We start from the raw sequence: 27102 nt of genomic DNA on the forward strand, positions 1-27102 counted from the left end.
TTTTGTGGGCAGAATCCATTAATTTTCATAAGATTTTTCACTGATCAGTTATTTCAGAAGTTCTTCCTTGTTTTATAGATGGAACAATTCCTGAAAGCCACTGGGTTATATGTTATGTAGGGAACAGTTTCCATAAGGCCTGGTATGGTGCGTTGAATATACTGAGAACAAATAGGGAAAATAGATTACTCAGCCTTCGAGGAGAAACAACAAAATGTTTTTTGGAAGCAAGGATGATGAGACTGACTAGTTTGCTTTAGCGACATCATCAGGAAGTCGGATCGTTAGAAATGGTCTTCATGTTTGATGAAGAAAAGAGTCAGGGAAAAGTCGAGAAACCCGCCATGAGATGTGGTGACGGACCTAGACCACGAAGGTGACTCGGGGCTGGACAGAGTTTTGTGAGTTGTGCGTAAGGTGAGTTATGCATAAGATGAGTTGCAGTCCACTTGACCACACAGAAAAAGGCCCAGCATCTCTTCCTTGTCTGCACACATCATATGCTGAGGACATCTCCACACTGGATAAAATCTCTCGCTTGAGATTCTGAGAGGTGAGGGTCCGGACCTAGCTGTAATACCCAGGTTGTGAGGAACACCAGAAGGCAGTCTTGAAGGGAAGGCGGGCACGATGATTTTGGAAAAGGTTGGAGGTGCTCTGGGCACCCTGCTCCTCCCATCGCCACGTGTGCACGTCCTTTCTGCTCTGACACTCTGCGCTTGGTGACTTCCATACAATATACTGGAGTGATGTGACCAAAGGAAAAGTCTAGAAGAAGTGTATGTGGCATGAATCAGCGTCAGGTGATGGGCATATTCCCGAGTTGCTGGTGTCCAGCCCACACACATTTTGAGGAGAGTCATGCCTAAACTCAGTCAGATAAGAGAGAGGCAAGTGACCTGAAACCCAGAGGAAGGCCTTATCTCCCTGGGACACAATGGGAGGGGTCAGAGACTAGCTGGCTTAGAGGAGCTGGGAGCGCGGCTGGCCTGCAGAGTCCTGGAGGCAATGTGTGGTGGAGTCTCAAGTGGCATTCAGTTGTGCAGAAGACAACAGAAGTGGGAGGGGATATTTGATGAGCAAGGGACAGAGTGAGTGAGAGGTTACAGAGTGATGACTGGCAGAGCTGGGTGGGAGGGCGAGAAAGACATTATCCCGGTTCTGTATGGGTTTGCTTTAACAGCCATCCCAGGGGACATGCAGTATCCAGAAGGAGCCCCCTTTATCAGCAGGCATCAGCTATTTAAAGAGGCTCCCCAATGGAACGCTAGTTTCCTTATCTCTAAAACGGGAACAAGAAGAAACATTCTCAGGGTTTAAGGACCCAAATAGCACGGTGTGTTCATGTGAGGTGTTGAACGCAGTTTCTGCTTGTGTTTGTGTGTGTTCATTACTTTCTAGCTGCTGTTATTGTTACTAGTGAATATGCTTATTTAAAACTAAATATTACAAAATAAAGCCCACCCCCAAGGAGGCAGTTTGCCCTGTGGTCAGCTTTGCAAAGGTCAGGGCAATTTCAGAGCCCTGAAAAGGATTCTGTCTTGAATGAGCATTCTGGGAAAGCAAAGACAAACATGGAGGAAGAGGAGTGTGGCTGAGAAGGTTGTTGGGACTTCCTCTCCTTCCTGGTTCAAGCCCAGCATTTGGAGAGAAGGGAGAGGAGAGATCACCTTAATCTCCTCTTAGTGCCTTTCGAATAGCCATGTCTCCTGACTTTGCTATGACCCTGGGCCTCTCCAATCTCCCCCAGCACAAGTCCCCTGGGAGCAGCCTGAGTGCAGAGCACTGGCTATTGTCCCTGCGGGCACATCAGGGGTGTGATGACAAGGACCTGCTTTGGGAGGCCCTGACATCACCCTCCAGCTATGCCTGCAGGCCTGGCTTAGGCACTGGCCCCTTGAGCATTTTGGCCTGGTGACTTTGAGTCGGAAGTGATTAGATGAATGAGTCAGTTATACTTTCCTCTGCATAAACATTTAAAATTCCAAGATTTGAGGTGAGAGAATTGGAGTCCTTGTGACCACCTTGGCGAGATAAACTGACACAGTGACTGTAAAAATAAGCTGATTTGAGATGGTGGTTCAGATCTGTTGTTCCCAGACTCCTGATGACTTGTAGTCAACTTGATGGCACCTAAAAAAAAACAGATGCCTTTCTGTAGGAGCCCTGGTGGTGTGGTGGTTAACTATCTGATGGCATAGTGGTAAGAAGCTGCACTACAATCTCAAAGGCACGTGGTTCAAATCCACCAGCAGAAATCTCCTCCCACGTGATTTATAGCCTCTGACAACCCACTGGAGGGTCAGCTATGAGTCAGATCCTACTAGATGGCAAACAACAATAACAGCCAAAAGCTCAGTAATTGGAACCCACCAGTGGCTCCATTGGAGAAAAACGTAGCAGTCTGGTTTTAATAAGGATTGTTGTTGTTAGGTCCTGTCAAGTTAAGTATGACTCATAGCGGGCCTATCAACAAAAGATCTGAACCGGGTTCTAGCCTGTGCAATCCTCACACTTTCAGACACACAAGAGCCCATTGCGGCAGTCCCGTGTCAATCTACCTGGTTGAGGGTCTTTCTCTCCTCCAACCCTTTACCCTTCCCAACATCATGTCCTTCTTCAAGGAATAGCACCCCTGAGCAACATGTCCAAAGTATGTGAAGTGAAGCCTCATTGTTCTTGCCACCAAAGGGCACGCCAGCTGTATCCTCTCCAAGACATATCTGATCATTCTCTTGGCCATCCATGGGATGTTCAGTGCTCTTCTCCAACACCACAGCTCAAAGGCATCAATTCCTTTTCTGTCATCCTTATTCACTGTCCAGGTCTCAGATGCATAGCTAGTAACTGGAAAGACCATGGTCTGAATCAGACACACCTTCGTCCTCAAACTGACATCACTATTTCTCAGTAATTTGGAAAGGTCCCTAACTGCAGATTTTTTCCAGTGTAATGCATCTCCTTATTTTCTGACTGCTCGTACCAAGGGTGTTAATTGTGGATCCAAGCAAGATGAAGCTGTTGACAGTTTAAATTTCCTCTCCATCCATCATGACACTGCCTATTAGTCCAGTGGTAAGAATCTTTGTTTTCTTGATATTGAGACACAATCCACATGGAAGGTTGCATTCCTTGAACTTCTGCCACAAGTGCTTCAAATCCTCCTCACTTTGAGCAAGTAATGTGTCATCTGCATAACGCAGGTTATTGTTATTTGTAGTTTATTTATAACAGCCTGGGCAATCCCGCGGGGTAGTCCTCCTCTGTCCGGTAGTGTCACCATGAGTCAGGACCAATTTGGCAGCCATCAGTTTTGTCCCTTTTTTGCTCTGACCCACACCAACCCTGGAAATTGTGAAGTGAAGTGTAAAAGGGACCTCAACTGCTATCTACTTGTAAGTTTGTGCCATACTCCGCATGAGAACGATTTCAATTCATGTACAGACCATCCTGGAATATTTTTCTAGAAAAGATGCAAACAAAGTCCATTTCCTAAGGAGAAAGTGCTGTGTGAAAGTCACATGGTAAACATGGGTCTTGTCTAAAGATACTGAACAGGATTTAGGATGTCGCCTTGGAATCACCGGATAATGTAGACAATTAACATGCTTAGTGTTAGTTTAAAGTTTGGAAGTTTGAGTCTACGCAGTGGCCTCAGAAGAAAAGCCTTTTTATGTATTTACCAAAGAAATCAGCCATCAAAATCCCTGTGGTGCACAATTCTAATTTCATATACACAGGGTCCCTGTAAGTCGGGGTTTACATGACTGCAATCACAAACAGCAAAAACAACAGCAAACCTCTCACAACCTCTCTAGGCATCTTCAAGCTGTCCTTCAGGTTTCTAGAATTTTCTCCCCAGCTGCAGCCTCCACCTCTCACGTGCCCTGCCCACATCTTACCGTGCCTCTGCTCCCTTCAGGAAGGGCACAAGGCTTTCCCTTCACTTGGCAGCAAAGGCAGAATCCAGGACAGCCCCAGCTTGTCTCTCAGCCTTGTTTCCAACCCACCATTCCCGCAGGTCCTGAACCTACAGTTTCCTGTTTATTCCCCCCCCCCCCCATTTCCAGAAGCTTCCTCAGGAAAAGTGTAGTTCATGTTTTCCTATGCATTTATTTTCTGCAAAGGATCATTTGCACTTTGAAAATAATTTCTCATTAGGGATGATAGTTGTATCCACAAGAAATTTACATAAAAACAAACTTTTTTCCTGAACCTACATTCTGACTTACTGAATTTTTGGCTGCTGGTGGATTCTAACTGCGTAACTTTGGATTGGTAATAGCTCCTTGCACTAGGCCACCAGAGATCTTATAGATTATGAGTAGTTTATTATTGTTTAAAAATCCTTCCATTATGAGACCCCAGAGCCTGCTCTTCAGGTATTATTCATTTCTTTCTGTGGCTCATGAGTACCCCTTAGCTACCAAGGAAGCTGTAAACTGTCCAGATGCCTGGCTTCTGGCTCCAGGAAAACAGAACCCTGGCTGCATTCCCAACTCTTCAAGCTCAAGAAGGTTCCTGCAGCCCCAGCAGCCCAGCTCCTCCTCCAAAGCATCGTCTCACATTTTCCTTGGACTCAGCCAGGCTTTCCACCTGAAGGCCCAAGTTAACCTTTCGTCTTCTCATTAAAAAAATCTAATCTAGAACTCAAAGTATATAGACCCACTTTCAATGATAAATTAACTCTGTTTATCACATTTTCACTACAGCAGTATTGGTACAGAAGTCAGACAATTTAAAGTCATCCATTTAAAACAGAAGAGCCATCCATTTAAAATTGTTACTTATATTTCTAAAAGATTCTATACTAGTCTTTGTCCCAGTGTTCAGATTTTATAGTAAAATCTTCATATTTTCTAAATAATGAGTCTCATTGTTTTTAGATACCATGGAAGTCATAATACTTTCTTTTTTTTTTTTTTAGGAAAACAGACAATAAACATGGCCTTAAACCAGATAATGATCCAGTGGTAGAACACTTGCCTTTCATGTGAGAGACTCAGGTTCGATTCCTGGCCAGTACATCATCTCATAACCAACCAATTAACCTTGTAGATTGATGGGCTCTGGATAGGTTTTAGTGGAATTTCCAGACGGAGAATGGCTAGGATAAAAGGCCTTGTGATGGACTTCCATGACTCAGCCAGTGAGAACCCTACGTATCACAGAGATCTGATCCATACCACAGAACATGGTACATAACTGGACAGTGTTAATGGTACATAACAACAATAATATCAAGCTATATGAGGCCATGCTGTACTTATGTATCTATTTCTTGTTCTCTGCATATTCTTTCCCATGTAACATCACCTTTGTTGTATCCAGTGGTCTAGCTGGAGAGAAGGAGTGATTTTCTATGAAGGGGATTGGGAAGTTGGAGATATACTGTGAGATGTAACCACAAGAAAGCCCAGGTCTTCTGGTGGAAATCCAATCAGAAAGCCCACTATTCCTTCACGGTAGCCTAAGATTCTTCCAGCTGGAATCTAGAACATTCTCCCTGACTCAGTAAATAGACTTGGAGCTGCAAGTGTTATATCACTATCTGAATGGAGAAGAGGCTTTTGGGAAAAGGTATGTGAGGACTTTCAGCTGATTGTAAGAGAGGGGATGTTGAGAAACAATAGAAATTTTCAAGGGGAGAGAAATTTTCTTTCCAAAAGACTTGTCCATTCCACTCTGGGATTGGAAAAGAGTTGGTCTTGAATAAGATCTGGAAGCAAGTGATGACAGTGGGTCAGTGGGTAGAATTCTCACCTTCCATGAAGTAAACTTGGGTTTGATTCTCGGCCCGTGCACCTCGGGTGCCTCACCACCTCTCTGTGGAGGTTTACATGTTGTCTTGATGATTGAAGAGGTTTTAGCAGAGCCTGCACTCTAAGATGGGCCATGGAAGCATCAAGGATCATAACAGGTTGATCCTATGGAGTCTGAGGTCACCAAGGGCCAGGGGCTGACTTGACAGCAGCTAACAACAACAATAAAATTTAGAGAAAGGAAAATACCGGCTGAGCACTATGTTTAGGACTTGGCAACATCACTGAAACACAGCTGCAGGGAGAACTAGAAAATGTAAACACATCTGGAAAGGCACGTGGATCGAGGGGAGAAAAGATACAGAGGCCAGGAAAGCGATACTAGCACAACAAAAAGCTGGCGCTGCATCTCTGCAAGGGGAGGTGATCTGGTGACAAGAAGTCGCAGGTGGAAGAGCGGGTCTGGACCGTCATCATGGCTGGAAGAGTTACTCAGCGTTCAACCTCAACTTCTGGGCACTAGGCCACCCCTCTCCGCCTTGGGGCATTTCACATTATGTAGTTACCTTGTCCATAAAACCCATGTCCATAGCGCAGATGAGCACAAAACATGCTGAGCACACGTGTCGGGTAGTAGGCGCTCAAAATCTCAGTACTAGTGTCCACCTTCCAACTTTCCTTGAATTAGGTCATCCCATGAATCCCACGCATTTCTCTACCAGTCCTTTCTTTATTCCTCACTGATCCCATTGCCGTCTCCCTCTGGACACTCCTGATTTTCGATATCTAGCTTTATTTCTTCATTTTAAACTAGTATTTGTTCCTACTGTTGTTTTGTACCTTTGAGTCAGAACTGACCTGTGGTTGACCCTCCAGCAAGCGGGTTTTCAGAGGCACTTCATCAAATGGGAGGAGATTGCCCATCCTTCTCCCACGGAGCAGCTGATGGATTCAAACCGTGTGCCTTTGGGGTTGCATTACAGTTTCTTACCACTAAGCCACCAGAGCTCCAATAGAAATAATTCACTTGTTTACAATGCCTATATTTTTCTTTACTGTTATTATATCCCTCACTAGAATAGAAACACCACGAGAGGAGACCTCATAGTGTATATTGTTCACTAAGGTAGCTCAGAAGGAGCTCTGGTGGTGCAGTGTTTAAGCACTGGGCTATGCTTTACTGAAAGGTCAACAATCTGAACCCACCAGCTGCTTCAGAGGAGGAAAACAGGGCACTCTGCTCCCCAAAAGATGGCTGCCTTGGAAGGGGGATGGCGAAGTGCTGCTCTGCCCTCTGAGGTTGTTGTGAATTGTCAAAATTGACTGACAATGGAGGGTTGGTTTGGTTGGTTTTGAATATATCTCAAACACTCAGAAGAATTTCTGGCACACAGCACACACTCAAATAATTGTCAAATGAAGAAATAAAAGAAGCAAAGGGCAATCTTATATAGTCCTTCAGTTGAAATGACTATAAATGTCAAAGACACCCAGGCCTATAGCTCTCAACTAGCCCTGTCTCCCGACTTTCGACCATAGGTGCCACAGTATAATCAGTCTACAGTGTCTTGTGGACCCTTCAAAGCCAACAAGAATGACAAGAATTTGTAATTTCCTCTCAGGTCAATTATCGACCTTGATAAGTGATAACTCTGTTTTCTCAAGTGAATAAATTGGGAATTGTCTTCTTTGCTTTTGCCTAAAAGCACTAAGTTCTGTTGATCATCTATCCCTGCCAAACCAGTGACTGCTAAGATCTTCTTTTCTGTAATTCTTGTTTAGACTTTCATTAACTCTCCACAGGTGCCATCATATCCTAGTGGCCTTGCCTCCATCCACTTTTCATCCTGCAGACAGAGAGGCCTAAACTACATGCAGAACCCCCTACTCTGCTTACACACTAACACGCTGTTGGTCTCTGACTGGAGACACTTGAATATTTCTCCATTGTTTTATTAATATTCTTCTTGTTGTGTACCATAGAGTCAGAACTGATGCATAGCTGACTCTACGGTGAGTTTTCAGAGGCAGTTTATCACACACGGAGATTGCCTGTCCTTCCATGGAGCAGCTGGTGGTCTCGAACCACATGTTTTTGGGATAGCTGCACAGCTTCCTGCCACTAGGCCACCAGAGCTCCCTTTATTTAATATTACTTTTTAAAATTATCCTTCCTCTCATTGGATAATCCGACAAATGGTCATGTTTTTTCTTATAATAAACGAGAGTCTCCTTGAAATAGGACTCTCTCCACTGCTTTAAAAACACAATTCAAGGTGCACTCTAAGCAGAAAAGAGCTTCTGTCACCTGAGCACTGTTACACCTCTCACCCTCCACCCTCATCTCTACCTCTGTCCTTTCAGTTCTTGCCAGGAAGTCATTACTCAGGATGTGTCTTTTAAAAAACCAAAACCCAGACTTTTGTATCTTTTCTATCCTCGGGCAGTGACAATTCAGTCGTAGAATTTTTAAGTCCCCTGGAAGAGACACGAGATCCATTCCCACCAGGACACCTCATGCTCAACCAGTACCCACCTGTTAACTGAGACAGAGCTCTGGTGGCCTACTGCTCAGCTGTGCTGCAATCCCAAAGGCACACGGTTCGAATCCACCAGCTGCTCTGTGGGGGAAGGATGGGCTGTCTCCTCCTGAATAAAATTCCTCTGAAAACCCACCAGAGGGTCAACTACGGGTTGGTTCCGACTTCATGATACACACAACAACAATATTGAGCAGGTTTTTCAGTGGTACTCTAGACAAAGAGGAACTAGAAAGAAAGGCTTGGCAATCAACCTCGGAAACTCTGTGGCTCAACATGGCCTGATCCACAGAGAATCATGGGATGCCTCAAATGTTTCATTCCATGAACCTTGGGCTTACATGTACGTGGGCTTTCAGTGATTGATTCACCAAGAAAGAGTTAGCTAAAAAGAATGATCACTTTCTTCTTCCATGCCTCTTTTCTTGCTATAGTGTACATTCTTTGAGTTCAGAAATTGAGACATTCACTAAAGTAGTTCCAATGCCTAGGTAATTTTTGTTAAGTAAGACCCTCATCGAGATGAACTGACACAAGTGACTGTAACAGTGGGCTTGAGGATGGTGGAGATTGTGAGGATGGCGCAGGATGGGACAGGTTCCAATCTGTTGTTCAAAGGGGCGCTATGAGTGGTAGTTGACTCAAAGGCACCTAAGGATAGCAACAAGAAGAGGAGTCTATAGAAAAGATTTAGTGTAATACATTTCCAAAAAAGGCCCCATATGAGATAGCCTCCACTATTGTGATCACTGTCATACTGTCATTATTTTACCAATAAGGAAATTGACAGAACGGGATGAATTCTTTCGTTACTTGGCCAATGAGTGACAGAGTCTAACAGTAAATGAGACTGCTAAGATCCAAACCCCATGGAGCTTCAGGCTGTTTCAGGCCTGTCAGCTCCATTTTTTCAGTAGCTCTCACAGTTGTGATTTTATCCATTTCCACTGCTAGTGTTCTGTCTACACCCTTCTAACATCTTAATGCTGTTGTGTGCCATCGAGTCGTAACCCATCCATAGATGAAATCTAGTGAGTTTTTGGAGGCAGTAATTGCAAAGGAGGAGATTGTCCATCTTTCTCCAGCAGAGCAAACTTGTTTCAAACTTGGTGCCTTCACAATTGCAACACAGATTGCAACCAGAGGTCCCCTCCTCATCCCAACAGTGGCATGAATTTGAGCAAAGAAAATAAACCCAGAACATTGATGTGTAAATTAATCAACTTTTAAAAAAAATAATCAACTTCACAACTATGAGATATCATCACACTCCAGTAAGAACAGCAAAATTTAATAGAACAGCAAGCAACAAATGCTGGCGAGGTTGTGGAAAAACTGGAACCCTTATTCACTGTTGGTGGGAACCTCTGTGAAATGGTGCAACCTCTGTATGACGCTTTCTCAAAAAAGTTGCAAATAGAGATACCATTTGACCCAGCAATTCCATTACTGGGAATATACCCCAAAGAGACCATAACTACCACCCAAGCAGATATATGCACACTCATGTTTATTGTGGCTTTGTTCACAATAGCAAGGAGTTGGATACAACCTAAATGCCCATCAACAAATGAATGGATAGAGAAGCTGCGGTATATTCACAAAATGGAATACTATGCTGCAATGAAAAACAAGGAACTCATACAATATTATTCATATGGGTGGCCCTGGAGGACATTATGCTGAGTGAAGTATCTCAGTCACAAAAAGACAAACACTCCATGGTGCCACTGTTGTAAAACAATACTGACCTCAGGACTGGGGGGGAGACTGAGAAAGATGGGATAAATTATGTATACTGCATTGAAACAGATAAGGGAGAAAACTGTTTAAAAGGGATTTGCTTTTAGGTATTATTGTCATGACAGGAGTTCAGAATGAAGGCTGCATAGTGGAGTGGACCTGGGAGGAAGGACTGTAAAACAATGAAAGAATTTTACTTTTCCAAGAGGGAAGTGTACTGGGGTGGGGAGGGGGAGGTTTGGGAGGGGAGAAAAGTGCAACAATGCATGAATTGAAATCCAAAGTCTGTAAATTTTCATTGACATTAACAATAAAAAAAATGCTGGGTAAAAAAGAAAAAACTTCAAGCTTAAAACAGTTGTAAGTAGCCAATTTAATAGTGGCAGATACTCCGTTCTAATTCCTGCTGATTCCACAAGTGCCGGAGTAGAGCCACTCCGTAGGGATATCAATGGCTAGATTTTTGAAAGTTGATCACCAGCTCTTCTCTCTGAAATGCTTTTGGGGAAACTTAAACCCCCAGCTTTTTTTTTTTCAAGTTAGTAACCAAATGCAGTTTAGGGCTATTGTACATAGGGTCGTAAACTACTCGACGGCACATAACAACCACCACCACCAAATGCATTAACTGTTTATACTGTTAGTGTTTCCAAACAATATCAAATCAATACTATATCAACCTGAGGCTGATTACTTACTTATTCAGGATGATGATGATAGGTTATTGTTTGTTGTTAGGTACTGTCGAGTCAACAAGGACTCTTAGTAACCAGAAAGATGTTTAGTTGTGTTTTATGGACTATGTAAAGGTATTTGACAGTGTGGATCATAACAAATTATGGCTACCATTGGGAAGACTGGGAACCCCCCAAACACTTAATTGTGCTCATGTTAAACCTATACATAGACCAAGAAGCAATTGTCTGACCAGAACAAAGGAACATTGTAAGTTTTACAATCAGGAAAGGTGTGGATCAAGGTTGTATCCCTTCTCTATACCTGTTCAGTATGTATGCTGAGCAAATAATTTGAGGAGTTTGATTATATGAAGAAGAATGTGGAATCATGATTAGAGAAAGTCTCATAAACAACCCATGATCTGCAGATACCATAACCTTGCTTTTTAAAAGTGAAGATACCTAGCAGCACTGAGAAAATCAACATGGTAACCTTCAGTATAGATGAAATTTCATCATCAAAACAGCAAAAATACTCATAAATGGACCAATATGGAACGTCATGATAAATGAAGAAAAGATTGAAGTTGTGGACAATTTTCCTGGGTCCACAATCAACACCCATGAAAACAACAGTCAAAAAATCAAAGGCTATGTTGCATTGGGAAAAAGCTGTCAAGGTCCTCACAAAAGTGCTAAAGAGCAAGGATGTCAGTTTAAAGACTAAGGTGTGCCTGATCCAAGCCATGATTTTTTTCATTTGCTTCCAGTGCATCTGAAATCTGGACAAGGAATAAGAATAATGGAGGAAGAATCCATGCCTTTGAGTTGTGGTGTTAGAGAAGAGTATTGCCAAAAGAACAAACAAATCTGGCTTGGAAGGAGTGCAATCAGAGTGCTCCTTAGAGGCAAGATGGTGAAACTTCTTAGTCTCACATGCTTTGGGCTTGTTGTCAGCAGGGACTACACCTTGGAAGATGACATCCACACTGGGGAAGATGAAGGATCAGAGAAAGAGGAAAACTCTCAAAATGGATTGACAGTGTGACTGTGACAATGGGCTTGAGCAAACCAGAGACTGTGAGGCTGGTGCAGAATAGGGCAAGGTTCAGGTCTGTTGTTCACAGGGTCACCGTGAGGCCATGATAAGAGTGTTTACAAAAGCGTAAGTTGTACACATCAAATGAAGAAGACAACATGATTACACAAATAACCATCGACAAAACTGAGGGAAAGTTATCAAAGAACTACTAAGAAAGACACTGGAGCCCTATCTTTTTGGTAAGACATACGTTAAACAAACTGATCATTGTGATCATACTTAAGTTTTTCCAGGGAGAAGAAAGCGGTAACTTTTTGTATGAACCATATATAGCATTCATATTCAGACTGAAAAGATATAGATGTACCACCATCACCAAACACATAGGCCAATGTCATTTATGAGAAATACCCTGACAGAGAGAGTCCAGCTATTCATCAGAATGTGTTTCCCCCGTTCCATAATGTAGAGAACACTGCTGGGGAATGTCTATCCACAGAAAATGTGATTTCTGTGCATCCTTGTGGATTCTTGTGCAAATGGGTTGTCCTGTTTCCAGGCCCAGGCTTTCTGGCACGTGGGTAGGCCTGCTCATTCCTTCTTCTTCATCTGCTGGGTCAACAAGATGATGAGATTCTAGAGCAAAGTAGCACACCATGGCCGCTGATTTTTTTTTAAATTTTACTAGTTTGTTTACAAAATTTGAATACATTGTTTTGCAGAAGAGATTCTTCCAATTTCCCCCACCCACCCATCAAATTGTACAACCTCATAATGAATCTCCCCTCCCCCTGCACATGCTCATCACTCTGCTTCCACCCTCCCTCCTCCTTGGATCCTTATACTCATTCTACAAAAATGGCTTTATACAATATTTGTCTTTGTGGGATTAGTTAGTTCACTCAGCATAATGCTCTCCAGTCCCTCCCAAGTTAGGTAGTAATTTACAAAGTTATTGCTCCTGCGTGCTGCATAGTATTCCATTATGTGAGTGTACCGTAATTTTTCAATCCACTCATTTTTGTCTGGACATTAGGACTGTTTCCATGTTCTTGCAATGGTGAATAATGCTGCTATCAACATTAGTGTACAAGTCTCTGTGTCTCAGTTCTCATTTTCTCAGGGTATATTCCAAGTCGTGTAATAGCTGAGTCATATGGAATTTCTATGTTCAACTTTTTAAGGAAGTGCCAACTGCCTTCCAGAATTGTTGTACCACTTTACAACCCCACCAACAATGTATAAGAGTTCCTTTCTCGCCACATCCTCTGCAAATTTATTATTACTTGCTGCCGTATTAAACTTTGCCACTGTTACTGGGGTGAGATGGTACCTGATGTGGTTTTGATTTGCATCTCTATTATTGCCAGTGATTTGGAGCAATTTTTCATATGCCTATTTGCTATTAAATTTTTTTTTAATTTTTAAAAATAATTTTAATGAACATTTACAGAGAATTTGGATTTCCATTCATTCATTTTTGCACTTCTCTCCCCGCCCAGCCCTCTCCCCCCGCCCCCCAGTTCGCTCCTCTCTTTCAAAAGTAAAAGAAAGACTCCCTCCCTGTTACACAATCCCCCCACACCCCTCCCACCGCCCCAAGTACCTTCCACTATGCAACCTTAATTGTGGACTCTTGTGATAACCATAATACCCTATCATACATTGCTTTTAAATTATTCAGTCCCTCATCTGTTTCAGTGCAGTATACATAATTTAACCAGTTTTTCTCAGTCTTAACCCCACCCTGATATCAGTCCCATTTTACAGCAGTGGCACCATGCAATATTTGTCTTTTTGAAGCTGAGATATTTCACTCAGCATAATGTCCTCCAGGCTCACCCATTTTGAATAATATTGAATGAGTTCCTTGTTTTTCAATGCAGCATAGTATTCCATTGTGTGAATATACCACAGCTTCTCTACCCATTCGTTTGTTGATGGGCACCTGGGTTGTTTCCAACTCCTTGCTATTGTGAACAGAGCTGTGATAAACATGGGTGTGCATATATCTGCTTGGATGTCAGTTATGGTCTCTTTGGGATATATTCCCAGTAGTGGAATTGCGGGGTCAAATGGTATTTCTATTTGCAACTTTTTGAGAAAGTGCCATACCGCCTTCCACAGTGGTTGCACCATTTTACATTCCCACCAACAGTGAATAAGGGTTCCAGTTTCTCCACAACCTCACCAGCATTTGTTGCTTGCTGTTCTGTTAAATTTTGCTATTCTGACTGGGGTGAGATGGTATTGCATAGTTGTTTTGATTTGCATCTCTCTTAGAGCTAGGGATTTTGAACATTTCTTCATGTGCTTGTTGGCCATCTGAATATCTTCTTTGGTGAAGTGTCTATTCATATCCTGTGCCCATTTTTCAATTGGATTATTTACCTTTATCTTGTTGTGGTGCTCAAGTATTTTATAAATTCTAGATATAAGTCCCTTCTCTGACATGTCATTACCAAACACTTTCTCTGAAAAGTCTTTCCATGTCTTTTGTCCATTTTGTAATTGGATTATCAGTCTTATCTTGTGGAGGCCTAGGAGTATTCTGTAAACTTTCATTATAAGACTCATGTCTAAGATGATGTTACCAAATGTTTGTACTCAGTCTTTAGGGTTGTTTTTTTCCTTCACCCTGTTGGAAAAAGTTTTTGATGCACACAGGAGTTTAATCTTCTTTGGAAGGTCCCATGCATCAATTTTATCCTCTTCAGATTGTGCATTTCTGGCTGTATTTGTCAGTCTCTTTATACCATGGACTAGCACTTCTAAACTTGCTCCCAGCTTGTCTCTTATGGTTTTGGGCTTTACTCCCAGGTCTCTCATCCACTTTGATGACTGGTGTTTTTTTTGGTGGTTATTTTTTAATTATTATTATTAATTTCAATGAACATTTACAGAGATTGTGGATTTCCATTCATTCATTGTTGCCCTTTTCTCCCTGCCCACCCCATCCCCACCCCCAGTTCGCTCTTCTTTAAAAGCAAAAGAAAAACTCCTTCATTGGTATACAATCCCCCTGCACCCTCCCACCCTCACCCTGAGTATACTCCACTCTGCAACCCTCATTCCAAACTATTATGATAATCATAATGCCCTAAAATATACAGTTACAAAACCACCGGCCATCAAAAGTAATCTATTTGATGTCCAGTGGTTTTGTAACTGTACTGCCTGCTTTTGCAAATAGACTCTTGCTGGACCATGGTCATGTCCATTTGTCTACATACAGTCACTGGAATGCTACAATGGGTGAGCCAATTAGTTGTGACAAAGACGCACAGTCATTGAGCTGCTTTGTATTCACAGCCCAACATATTTAGTATCTGGTCTCTTGATATAGTTCACTAGGAGTTGCACTGTCAAGCAAAGACAGTGCTTCTCCACCAGTCTGAATTCACCAGCAGGGAAAGATCAACAACACTCATTCTCCTCTTGTATTCTTTACAGTCTCTGAAAACTGTCCAGTTATTTCTTAGTTCTGACTCCATGGCAATGAGTTGAGTTTTGATTTGAGTTGGTCTCTCAAGAAAGTTCACTCTTGTCTGAGATGGTATTACCAAATGTTTGTTCCCAATCTGTAGGTTTTCTTTTCACCCTGTTGGAAAAAGTTTTTGATGCACCCATGGATTTAATCTTTAAAAGGTCCCATGCATCAATTTTATCCTCTTCAGATTGTGCATTTCTAGTTGTATTTGGCAGTCTCTTTATATCTTGGATTAGCGCTTCGAAGCTTGGTCCCTGTTTATCTCTTATGAACGTTATGATTTTTGGCTTTTCTCCCAAGTCTCTGATCCACCTTGAGTTGATTTTTGTGTATGGTGTGAGATGCGGATCCTGTTTCAGCTTTCTGCAGGTGGAAGTCCAGTTTTGCCTGCACCATTTGTTGAAGAGGTTATCATTTCCCCATTTGATAGCTTTGACTTCCTCACCAAATATCAGTTGACCATAGATAGCTGGGTCTATTTCTGGGTTCTCAGTTCTGTTCCATTTGTCTATGTGTCTATCATTGTACCAGTACCATGCTGTATAAGAAAGGAACTCTTATACATTGTTTGTGGGATTGTAAAATGGTGCAACCATTCTGGAAGGCAGTTTGGTGCTTCCTCAAAAAGATGAACATAGAAATTCCATATGACCCAGCTATTCCACAGTTTGGAATATGTTGTTGTTGTTATGTACCTATGTACATTCGGAATATACTCTGAGAAAATGAGAACTGAGGCATAAAGGGAAACTTGTACACCAATGTTCATAGTATCATTATACACTATTGCAAGAACATGGAAACAGCCCAAATGTCCAACCACAAATGAATGGATTGAGAAATTATAGTACACTCACACAATGGAATACTATGCAACATGTAGGAGCAATAATTTTGTAAATTGTTACCTAACTTGGGAGGGACTGGAGAGCATTATGTCAAGTGAACTAATTCAGTCCCACAAGCATAAATATTAAATAAATAAATATTAAAACCATTATTGTAGAGTGAGTATAAGGATCCAAGAGGGGTGCGAGAGGTTGGAAGCAGAGGCATGAGGATGTGCAGGAAGAGGGGAGGTTTAACATGGGGTTGTACAATTTGTTGAGTGGTGGGATGAGGGAAATTGAAAGAATTTGCACTTGCAAACAATGTATTAGAATTTTGTAAATAAACTAGTAGGGAAAAAAAAGAAAGTTCACAGATCTGTGCTCTGGGGATGCTGTGCGGCGAGGGTAGAGTCTGTATCTTTGAAACACTTGCCACAAGGAAGACCCTCTGCCTGAACTGTTCATCAGTAGAAAAGAGAATGCTAGATAGAAGTTACCTGAGTTTTATACTTTATGTAGTATAGGGAGCTCTGGTGGCCTAGAAGTAAGAAGCTGTGCTGCAACCCCAAGGGCACACGGTTGGAATCCACCAGCTGCTCCATGGGAGAAGGATGAGCACTCCCCTCTCATGTAATTTACTGCCTCTGAAAACCTGCTGAAGGCTCTGCTGTGAGTTGGTTCTGACTCAACAGTACACAACAACAAGAACACAGCATAGTCCATCCCAATTAAAAAAGAAGTATGAAAAAACAATCCCAAATAAAATATTCTTTTAGAAGCCTCATTGTCATAAAATTGGAATGGACCCAGTGCCACTCCATTGAGCTCCTGGGGCTGTAAATCCCATAGGACGTAATGGCCTATCTTTCTCTCTTGGCATGCGAGTGCATTTGAACCATCAGAAATGCACAGCCTTTGTGTTTGCCCCACAGCTCTTTATGGACGAAGCTAGCATCCCTTAAGCCAATGACTGATTATCATGTAGAGTTTCCCCTCCTCCTAAGAACACAGGGATGAAGAAGTGTTGGGAAAAGAAGCAATATTGCAACACTTTAACAAAGAACTAATCTGTATGATCTTCTCTTCCTATATGTAAAAAGTACTTAAAAGTTCAGCCTCTATCTTGCAAACTACTCTTAGGAGACCAAAAATAGAAAAATATATTCTTAAAAGAACTATCTTAAATGAATATCAAATGTAGATGTGAACAGCTAGAGAGATCTTCATTTAAGATAGAAACACAAGAGATAACAATCCTACTAAAAGCAATCTACATGTTCAATGCAATCCCAACACAGATAACAAATTCATTTTTCAAGGAGATCGAAAAAGAAATTGTCAAGTTTATTTGGAGAGGAAAGAGAAAGAAAATAAGCAAAACTCTTCTGAAAAACAAAAAAGAAGTGGGAGGCATAGCACTTCTGACCTCAAAACCTACTACACAGTGGTAGTAACCAAAACAGTCTGGTACTGGTACAATGAAAGGCACAAAATTGAGAATCTAGAAATGGACCCATTTATCTATGGTAAACTGATATTTGATGAGGAAATAAAATCTATTAAATGGGAAAATGACAACCTCTTCAACAAATGGTGCTGGAAAAACTGGACTGCTAATTCCAGAAAGCTGAAACAGGATCCACATCTCATACCATACACAAAAAAACAACTCAAGGTGGATCAGAGATCTGGGAATAAAACCCAAAACCATAAAGTTCATAAGAGACAAAGTGGGACCAAGCTTAAAAGACCTAGTCTACAGTATAAAGGTACTGCCAAATACAGCCAGTAATGTACAATCTGAAGAAGATAAAATTGATGAATGGGATCTTCTAAAATTAAATCTCTGTGCTCATCAAAAGTTTTTACAACAGAGTGAAAAGAAAACCTATAGACTGGGAACAAACATTTGGCAGTACCATCTCACACAAGGGTCTCATAATAAAAGTTTACAGAATACTCCTGGGCCTCCAGAAGAAAAAGACTGACAATACAATTACAAAATGGGCAAAAGACACGGAAAGATTTTTCACAGAGGAAGAAAATCCAATGACCAACAGAGACATAAAGAAATGATCCAAATCTAGCAGTAAGAGGGATGCAAATCAAAACCACAATGGTATTACCATCTCACTCCAGTAGCAATGGCAAAGTTTAACAGGGCAGCAAGTAATAGATGTTGTAGAGAGGAACTCTTATATATTGTTGATGGGATAGTAAATTGGTACAACCATTTTGGAATGCAGTTTGGCACTTCCTCAAAAAGCTGAACATAGAAATTCTACATGACCCAGCTATTCCACTCTTTGGAATATATCCTGAGAAAATGAGAACTGCGGCACAAACAGAGACTTGTACACCAATGTTCATAGCAGGGTTATTCCATTGCAAGAACATGGGAACAGCCCAACTGCCCAACCACAATGGAATGGATTGAGAAATTATGGTACACTCACACAATGGAATACTATGCAGCATACAGGAGCAATGATTTTGTAAATTATTACCTAACATGGAAGGGATTGGAGAGCATTATGCTAAGTGAACTAACTCAGTCTCATAAGGACAAATACTGTATAAGAACGTTATTGTAGAATGAGTACAAGGATCCAAGGTGGGGTGGGAGGGGTGCTTAATCATAGGGTCATGCATTTTGATGGGTGGAGGAAGGGGTGAGTAAAGGAAAGGGAAAAGATCGGTGTGAAAAACAATGTATATGAACTTTATGAACGTTGTAAATAAACCAGTATACACACACACACACAAAAGTATAAAACAAACAAACAAATAAAAAAAGGAACTAGAAAAAGCACACATTACAATATGTTCTTTCCCTTACCACCTTTAAAGCTGTGGCCAGTGCTGACACTTTAGGATTGTGGACAGTGCATGTAAAGTTATGATCTACATCTTCATCTAAAATTTTGACTATGAATTTCAATCTCGGTTATGATTCTGTTGTTGATGTTTTTATCACTTATATAATGATTTGTGTAATCTTGTCATTTTTAAGGGACATCTTAATATTGTAAAGCTTTTTTTAAATAAAGAGAACCTGTAAAACCATTCCATTGTTTGAAAATAACGACCATCTTTACGAAAAAAAGCACCAAACTCTGTCATTGATTCCTTTCTAACTCTGGCACCCCTCCATCTGGTCTGAGGTTATAAATATTAATGGGAGGAGACTGCCCACGTTTCTTCCCTGGAGCAGCTCATGAATTTGAACTGTTTTCATTTTGTTTAGCTATTTATCACTTACATTTGTTGCTACCAAACAGAATAGGAATGGAAAGAAGACGTCGATGTGAAGGAGAAACTCTGATATTGAACTTCCACTTTGCTGTATAAATCCCATAGCTTTCAGCTGAATTGATAATATCATTGTCCAACATTCCAATGAGTGTGTTTTAAGGAAAGGAGCTAATAAAACACATTAACGCCAACAAAAGAAATATATACATTACCATTAATGTAACATTTCCCCTTAGATACACACTTTTTGCAAAGCAATAAGGAGGAAAAGTCCAATAACAACAACAACAACAAAAGTAATAAACAACTAATGTTCCATAATCACAATGAAATATATTAAAGATTGCATATTTAGTGACTTTAAAATTTTTTAATTAAAAAGGAGATTTTTATAGTTGATTAAAATATATAACAAAGATATAATTAAACGAGAGAGTTTGTTTTAACTATATGAATAAATAACATGAGCTCTGGTAGACAAGTGGTAAGAACCTGCACAATCTCCAAAGCACATGGTTCTGATCCATTGGCAGTTCTGTGGAAGAAAGATGGACAGTTTCCTCCTGTGTGATTTATTGTCTCTGAAAACCCACCGGAGGGTTTTACAATTAGCCTATGGGCCAGTTCCCAAGAACACGCATGGAATACAACTCTAAGAAAATATAAGAAAGCCCAATTGAGATCTTTTCTTGTCTTACATGTCATCAGAGTTAAGATAGTGCGCCTTGTGAGGACTCTAGGTCAAATTCAAAGGTGGAGAATATTTAGGGGTGAGGGGAATGTGTGACGAAGAGAAAAAATAACAATGAACTGTTTATGATGGGAGCTGATGGATGCGTACATAGCTTCTCTTGGAGCTCGTATGTTAAAATCTTAAGGATGCATAGGCAAAATTCATAGTCTTTTGAAAGAGTAAGATATGAATGAGAGTAAGATTTTGTAAAGTGGATAGCCTTCACAATAAATTGATAATATGTCCCAGAAATACTTTTGACAATGTATAAAACCATATCTATATCTGTATCTGTCTGTATCTGTATCTATACCATCTATATCTTATTCATATCAATACCTGTTCTAAAGCCACTGCTATCTCATACTTTGACTCCTAGCTACCCTCCATCAGATTTTTAAGACTTTAAATCTTTACAGTAGGAAACTGCTCATCTTTCTCCTTTGGACTGCCTGGTGGATTAGAACCACTGGCCTTTCAGTTAGCAGTCCTGCACATAATCCACTATGCCATCGAGGCTCCTATTAGTGAAAAATATATGAGATCTTGGATTTTGTATATATAGGAAAAAATATTTTGGCTCACTTTCTCTCTCTCTCTCTCTCTTTTTTTTTTGGCTTACATTTGATACTTCAAATGAATGTGGATTTGTTGCTGTTAAGTTTAGCCCACTGGTGGCTGTGTTTTAAAATGTTCAATGGTTTTGCTGTTTTTCCACAATTTGTTATGTTTTCAGTTTTTTAATACCTTCTAAATTGTATTTGGACTGTTATATTTACCTTGTTAGAATCTCCTTTCATCATAGTAACTGACAGGTACATTACTCACCTTTCTTTTCCTTTAAAACTTGTCTGAAGAATATGAATAAGGAATATATAGTGGGAACCTAATTGGAAGCCACTCCAGTTTGCGATAACATTAAACTCTCCTTCCTTTCTTCTTTCTACCAAGGTCCCTTTGCTCCTCCCTATAATTTCCCCACAAACAATACCCTCCCCTCCCCCAGACCATTTGCGTCTATTTTTTCCTCAATTGTTCAGAAGGCCTAAACACGATTTTATGTAGTTTATGAGGACAGAATTAACATTGATGCCTTCTTAAGTATTTACGCTTCCATCTTGTGAAGAACACAGAGGCTGTCAAAGAGCATTCACCTTGATCACATGATTCACATTTCATGTCCAACAGCCAATGGTATTACTATTCCAATTTCAGTGTTGAGTAAATTGAGGCACAGAGAGGGCATACGACTTGAACAAGCTTCAACACACAGCAGCCAAACAGGGCCAACAGTTCGGGTATTCTGAGTCAAGTCCAATATTCTTACCACTGTACCAGTTTCTATTTTTTTCCTCTCTCTCTTTTACTGCTGCCAGGTTGGAATTGACACATTTGGAGGCATCAGGAGATACAGAGGAGAAGATTTCCCATGTTTCTCCTGAGGAGCTATTACTGGATTCCAATCACCGGAAAGCCTTGGCATTTGGTTTAGCTATGCAACTCCTAGACTCAGTCAAAGGAGGGAGGGGGGCTGTAAGTCTCTCCCTGCCTGGTGAAAGTGGCTTATGCTCTCCACTGCTAGCTTGAAAGCCTGGAAAGGCCAGCCTCTCAAGGGCATCTTGAAAGAGTCCTGGCGACCTAATTCTGAAAACCCAGCCATTGAAACCCTATGGAGTATGGCTTTACCCTGACACGCATGTGAACAACTAGCAATGGAATTTAAAGGACCTTCCAGCAAAGATGTTTTGAGGTTCAAATTAAGCCCCAGTTCTCAATCATACTGACTAGAGCCAACACTGGTCAGCAATGGCCCAGCTTCTCGGGTGTCTCTCCCATCGGTGGGACCTCTGCTGATGGAGAACATCCTGCGACAGCAATCAAAGCCTTGACTTCTGCCTAGTGACAGAACCTGCCCGTCGGAGCCCCTGCAGCGTCAGAGCCACCAGGGCCCTCAGGCCCCCAGAGCACCAGGGAGAGACAAGTCGTGTGTTCCAACTACCTTTAATGGCCTCCTTCACAGCAGAGTCAACCGGGAGTATATTCTTCTCCACCAGCTCCAGGGGCCCTGGCCGGAGAGCAATCTTTTCATTAAGATCATCCGCAAGCCGTGCTCTCTTCAGCTTCATCTGAGTGCTTGGGATGGACCTTTCTCCAGTAGAAGCTGAACGGGCGAAATGAAAAGGATCAGTTCTAGAATGTTGTGTCTTTGAAAAACAAATCGTATTCTTTTGCTTGTGGTTACAAAACATTGTGTCCCATTGTGCTCTACTCTCCTAATAATTTTTTGATGCAATCATCATCGTTTTACATGGATTAGCACCAAAGACCAGATACTTCCAAATAAAGGCAAATAGAAAACCAGGCGCACTTGCTTTGCAAGGCTTTGTGAAAAGAAAAAAAAAAGTGCCGTCTGGCGAGTCTGTAAGCAGGCAGTCCATGGAGGCTAAGATGTTTGCTGATGGGAGGCTACAGCTTTTGGAAAAGGATTCACATTTGGCCAGCGTGATCTGGCACAGGCTGAGTCCCCTGTAAATCTCACCCATCGCTTTAATTGGAGTCCCTGTGTAGTACTGCAGGTTATGCTAAACAAAAGGTGAGATGGTCAAGTCCACGTAGAGATGCCTAGAGAAAAAGGTTAGGTGATCTATTGGCAAGCCATCAGGTGGTCACCTGAGAAATACATGTACAGTAATGTGGACTTTCATTGGGAAAAAAGGAAATGGAAAATATTTTTTTAAAAATACTGAATAAATTATTACGTGTATTTCTCATAGAGGGCCTGATTTGTTCTGTATTATGAATCTGAATGGATTTAATGATGGGGTACTTTAGAATTGTTGTGTACCATGGAGTCAGAAGTGACCCCTAGCTGACTATCTGGTGTGTTTTCAGAGGCAGTAAATCACATGGCAGCTCATCTTTCTCCCTTTGAAAGCTGGTGGATTAGAACTGCATAACTTTGGGTTGGCAGTGCAATTCCTTGCCGCTCAGCCACCACAGCTCCCTACTTTAGAATTGTTATTAGATGCTATTGAGTACAACCCGTAGCAATTCCATGACCAACAAGTCTGAACGCTGTCATACCCTGTGCCATCCTCATCATCCCTGACACACTCGAGCCCATTGCAGCAGTCACCGTCTCAATCCATCTGGTTGAGGGTCTTCCTTTCTTTCACCGACCCTCTTTCTTTCCAAGCACAATGCCCCTCTCTGAAGAACAGCCTTTCCTAGCAACAAGCCTGAAGTATTATCCTTTGGCAAATGCTGCTCTTTAAACTCTCTATGGTTAGTTACTCTAAATGAATTCCTCCCTGGACACCTTATAGGTCTATTTATTATTTGACTGAGGGCTGAGTCACAGGGCGTGAGTTTTTCCCAGGCTTGAAAGGTGACTAAAGGTCATAGTCTCAGGGATTCCACTAGTCTCTGTAGAACAGCAAGCCCAGCCTTTGTTCTGTTTTGAGTTTTGTTCCACATCCCCCCACTTTCTGCAGCATCTTCTGCTGTTGTCACTGCAAAGGGCTGCGTACCAGCCCCTCGCCTCAGGATCTTTCTGATCCCTCCTGCCCTCCTTGTCAAGATCAATTTTCAAAAAAATACTTTCCCCCTTCTATTCCCTTGTAAGATGCTCTTCTCCAGCTGAAGCTCTCAGTCCAGTCTTATTATTATTATTATTATTCTATTGTTTTTTAATTTTTTTTTATATTACTCTGATCTATTTACAAAGTTTGAATACATTGTTTTTCAGAAAAGATTCTTCCCATTTCCTTCACCCCACCCACTCATTGAATAGTGCAATCCTAGGATTCACGGTCTTGCAGTACTGCTGACCCCATGCTCATCTGTGGCCCGAGATTTCGTTCCAAACCTGCCACCCCAGCAAGTTTGTTCTCCTGCCTCACTGGTATCAGTTTTGTATCTTTGCTTCATCATCCTAGTGTGTTCCTCAGCTGCTCTACCATCAGCATCCTACTCCTCTTTTAGGTCTCACCATAAAGTTTCTCTCTCTCTCTCTCTCTCTCTCTCTGTGTGTGTGTGTCTCTCTCCCCCGTCATTCAATACTGTCTAGTTGGATCTGATTCATAGGTTGGGAATCACACGGGAGAGTCTCCATTGTTTTCCCATGAAGCCTTGGTGGATTTGAACCACCAGAGAGTTAGCAAAGCAACGCCCTACAGTCTGCACCACCAGTGCTCCCTAACACATGTTCATAGTGACCCCTTTTCTTTCAATCACCACTAGTAGTTAGAAGCAATCAGCACTTAACCTCATACTGATGCTTCTGCTATTAGGCGGTGAACTCCTGGAAGCCAGGTTATTATATTTTTAAAAATTTTATTTTAATAATTTTAATGAACATTTATAGAGATTTTGGATTTCCATTCATTCATTGTTGCACTTTTCTCCCTGCCCAGCCCTCCCCTCCACCCCCACTCCCTAGGTTGCTCCTCTCTTTGAAAAAGTAAAAGAAAAATTCTTTCTTTGGTATACAATTCCCCTGTACCCCTCACACTGCCCCAAGTACACTCCACTATGCACCCTTTCTCTCCCTCATCTGTTTCAATGCAGCATACACAATTTATCCAGTTTTTCTCAGTCTTACCCCAACCCTGATATCAGTCCCATTCTATAATAGTGGCACCATGCATTATTTGTCCTTTTGTGACTGAGATATTTCACTCAGCATAATGTCCTCCAGGGTCACCCATTTTGAATAATATTTCATGAGTTCTTGTTTTTCAATGCAGCGTAGTATTCCTTTGTGTGAATATACCACAGCTTCTCTATCCATTCCTTTGTTGATGCACACCTGGGTTGTTTCCAACTCCTGGCTATTGTAAACAAAGAGCTAGGTTATTTTTATCTAGCAATCCTTGCAGCTTCAGGGGGCTGAGTCCCAATTTGATCTCGGGAGAACAGGGGATTCATTGGGGGCTGTATTACTGGAGATGCTGTGGTTCACAGTACGATATTTATTTAGTTAAAGGCCACACTTTAACTAAAATCATTAATAGCATTTTTTAAAAAATGGAATAGTTGTAAAAAAATTATAGCATTATGAAAATCCAAGTTCTTGATAAACTTTCATTAAAATAAAAACAATAGGTAGATAAAATATTATAGCATTGCCATAATACAGGAAGTATAAATAAAGCATACAAAAGTAAATGAAAGTTTTGGGAAACTTACTGTTTAGAGTCAACTCTTTTTAATTGGTGGGTGTCTTTTTTTTGAGCTATTTATATTTATTATTATATGTATATTTCTTCTTCCCAGAATTTGACTGTAAATACAGTTTATGTTTCTATTTTTTTTCTTCCTAGAATTTTACTTTAAATACAGTTTTGCTTTCTCTTCTTTTCACTGGACATTATACCATCTTATCTTTAAATGGCGATTCTTGCAAACCTTATTTTAATGGCAGCAAGGTACTGGGTCGCGTGGCTAGTCCCTAATTTATGCAGCAACTCCTCTACTGTTGGACTGTTCACTGTTTTCAATTTTTTGTCATCAAGTTAATTCCACGATAAACATTCTTGTTTTAAAATCTTTGTATGGCTGATTATTTTCTTTGGATAAAAACACTAGAAATTAAATCACTGGGTTAAAGGGTGGGCACATTTTTGAGGAGCTTGATACATGTTGCCAAATTGCCCTCTAGAAATATTGACCCAACTTGCTCTCCACCAGCAGCGGATGGGAACGCATGTTTTCCCATACTCATGCCTCACAGGGTTTTTATTTTTATCTACCAATTGATAATTGAAATGTCTGTATCTCATTTGAACTAGCATTTCTTTGCTTATCTGTGCAGCTGTGATTTATGAAGATGCTGACGTGGCAGCCACCCCCAGGCCCCTCCACACCACTGTGAAGAGGTAAAGTGCGTACTTGTCACCTTCTCTTGGGACTCCCTTGTCCTCCTCAAGGGACTTGGTGCTGTTTGGCTGCTTCATTGAGGTCGATGGCTCACATCCCATGGAAGCCTTCTCTTGAGTCCTACCCTGTTCTCCCTTGCCAACCCAATGCTTAGTATTCTTAAGCATTTTGAGACAATTCTTTGTCTAATAACACTTCACCTTATTGAGGATTGGGAAAGGTCAGATCTGGAGGAACTAGGCTAGATTTGATGTGATTAAAGGATCTAGATTTGCAACTTTCATTATGTTTCAGGAGTTCCATGTTCTATCTATGCTAGTGCAGAGTCTTGCAAGGACATCTACATGCGAGAGCCACAGCAGTCAGAGCTCTGGTGCATGCTGTTCCCTTCTGCTCTTCTCTACCTGACTCAGTCCCTTTGGTTCAGTGCGTTTCCTCGCTTCTCTCACTACTTCTACAACACCATCTGTTTCCTCTCTTTTCATGCTGGCTTGTAACTTCTGAGTCTCGTTTTTGTCTCCTCTATTATACTGTGAGAATCCTTTGGAGTGAGGAATTGTGTCTCTTATTCATCTCTGTATCCACAGTGTCTGGTTTTAACAGCCAACTCCTAGCAGACACCCAATGCAGGTCTGTGCAGTAAAGAAACACATGACAGCTACACTGTCATATTAGGACATGGGCTCATTGATGGGGATTCTCAGCCCAGAGAAGGCAAATCATAGAGAGAGCAGGAGTTGAAGCTGCTCCATTCTGATGTCAGATTATCAAGGCCAGTTAGGTGTTTGTTCTCATTCCACACTCCCCAGCACAGCTGCAGCACCTCGTGGAGACCAGGATCATTGACACCCATTTTTTCAGGTTCTTTTTTCCCTGCAACTAGGCTTGCATCCCCTGGTGCCACTAGTACTGGTGTCACCCAGGGTGGTAACTCATGGTGTCACCTCATGACACATGGACCATACAACAGCAGACAGAATCATTGTTGTGGTTAGGTGCCATCAGGTTGACTGCTGCTCTTAGTGACCCAGTGACACTTACCTACTCCTGCCCCATCTTCTCATCTCCAACATACCCCAACCTGTGTTCACAGTCACTGTGCCAATCCACCTCTTGAGGGCCTTTCTCTCCTTCGATGACCCTTTCCCTT

The 27102-nt window shown here is 41.4% G+C and overlaps 1 protein-coding gene across 1 annotated transcript in view; it reads right to left on the reverse strand.

Annotated features, from left to right (window-relative positions):
• The window catches only part of MYOCD (myocardin), a 99415-nt gene that overhangs the window by 51487 nt on the left and 20826 nt on the right, over positions 1–27102 (reverse strand). Inside the window, exon 5 of the mRNA XM_006901808.1 lies at positions 22072–22233. Within this exon, the coding sequence (XP_006901870.1) occupies positions 22072–22233 (162 nt within the window). The remainder of the gene's footprint in view (positions 1–22071; positions 22234–27102) is intronic.

Source organism: Elephantulus edwardii, unplaced genomic scaffold, assembly GCF_000299155.1.
Source record: "Elephantulus edwardii isolate Elephantulus edwardi_28Jun2011 unplaced genomic scaffold, EleEdw1.0 scaffold00346, whole genome shotgun sequence".
Taxonomy (NCBI): domain Eukaryota; kingdom Metazoa; phylum Chordata; class Mammalia; order Macroscelidea; family Macroscelididae; genus Elephantulus; species Elephantulus edwardii.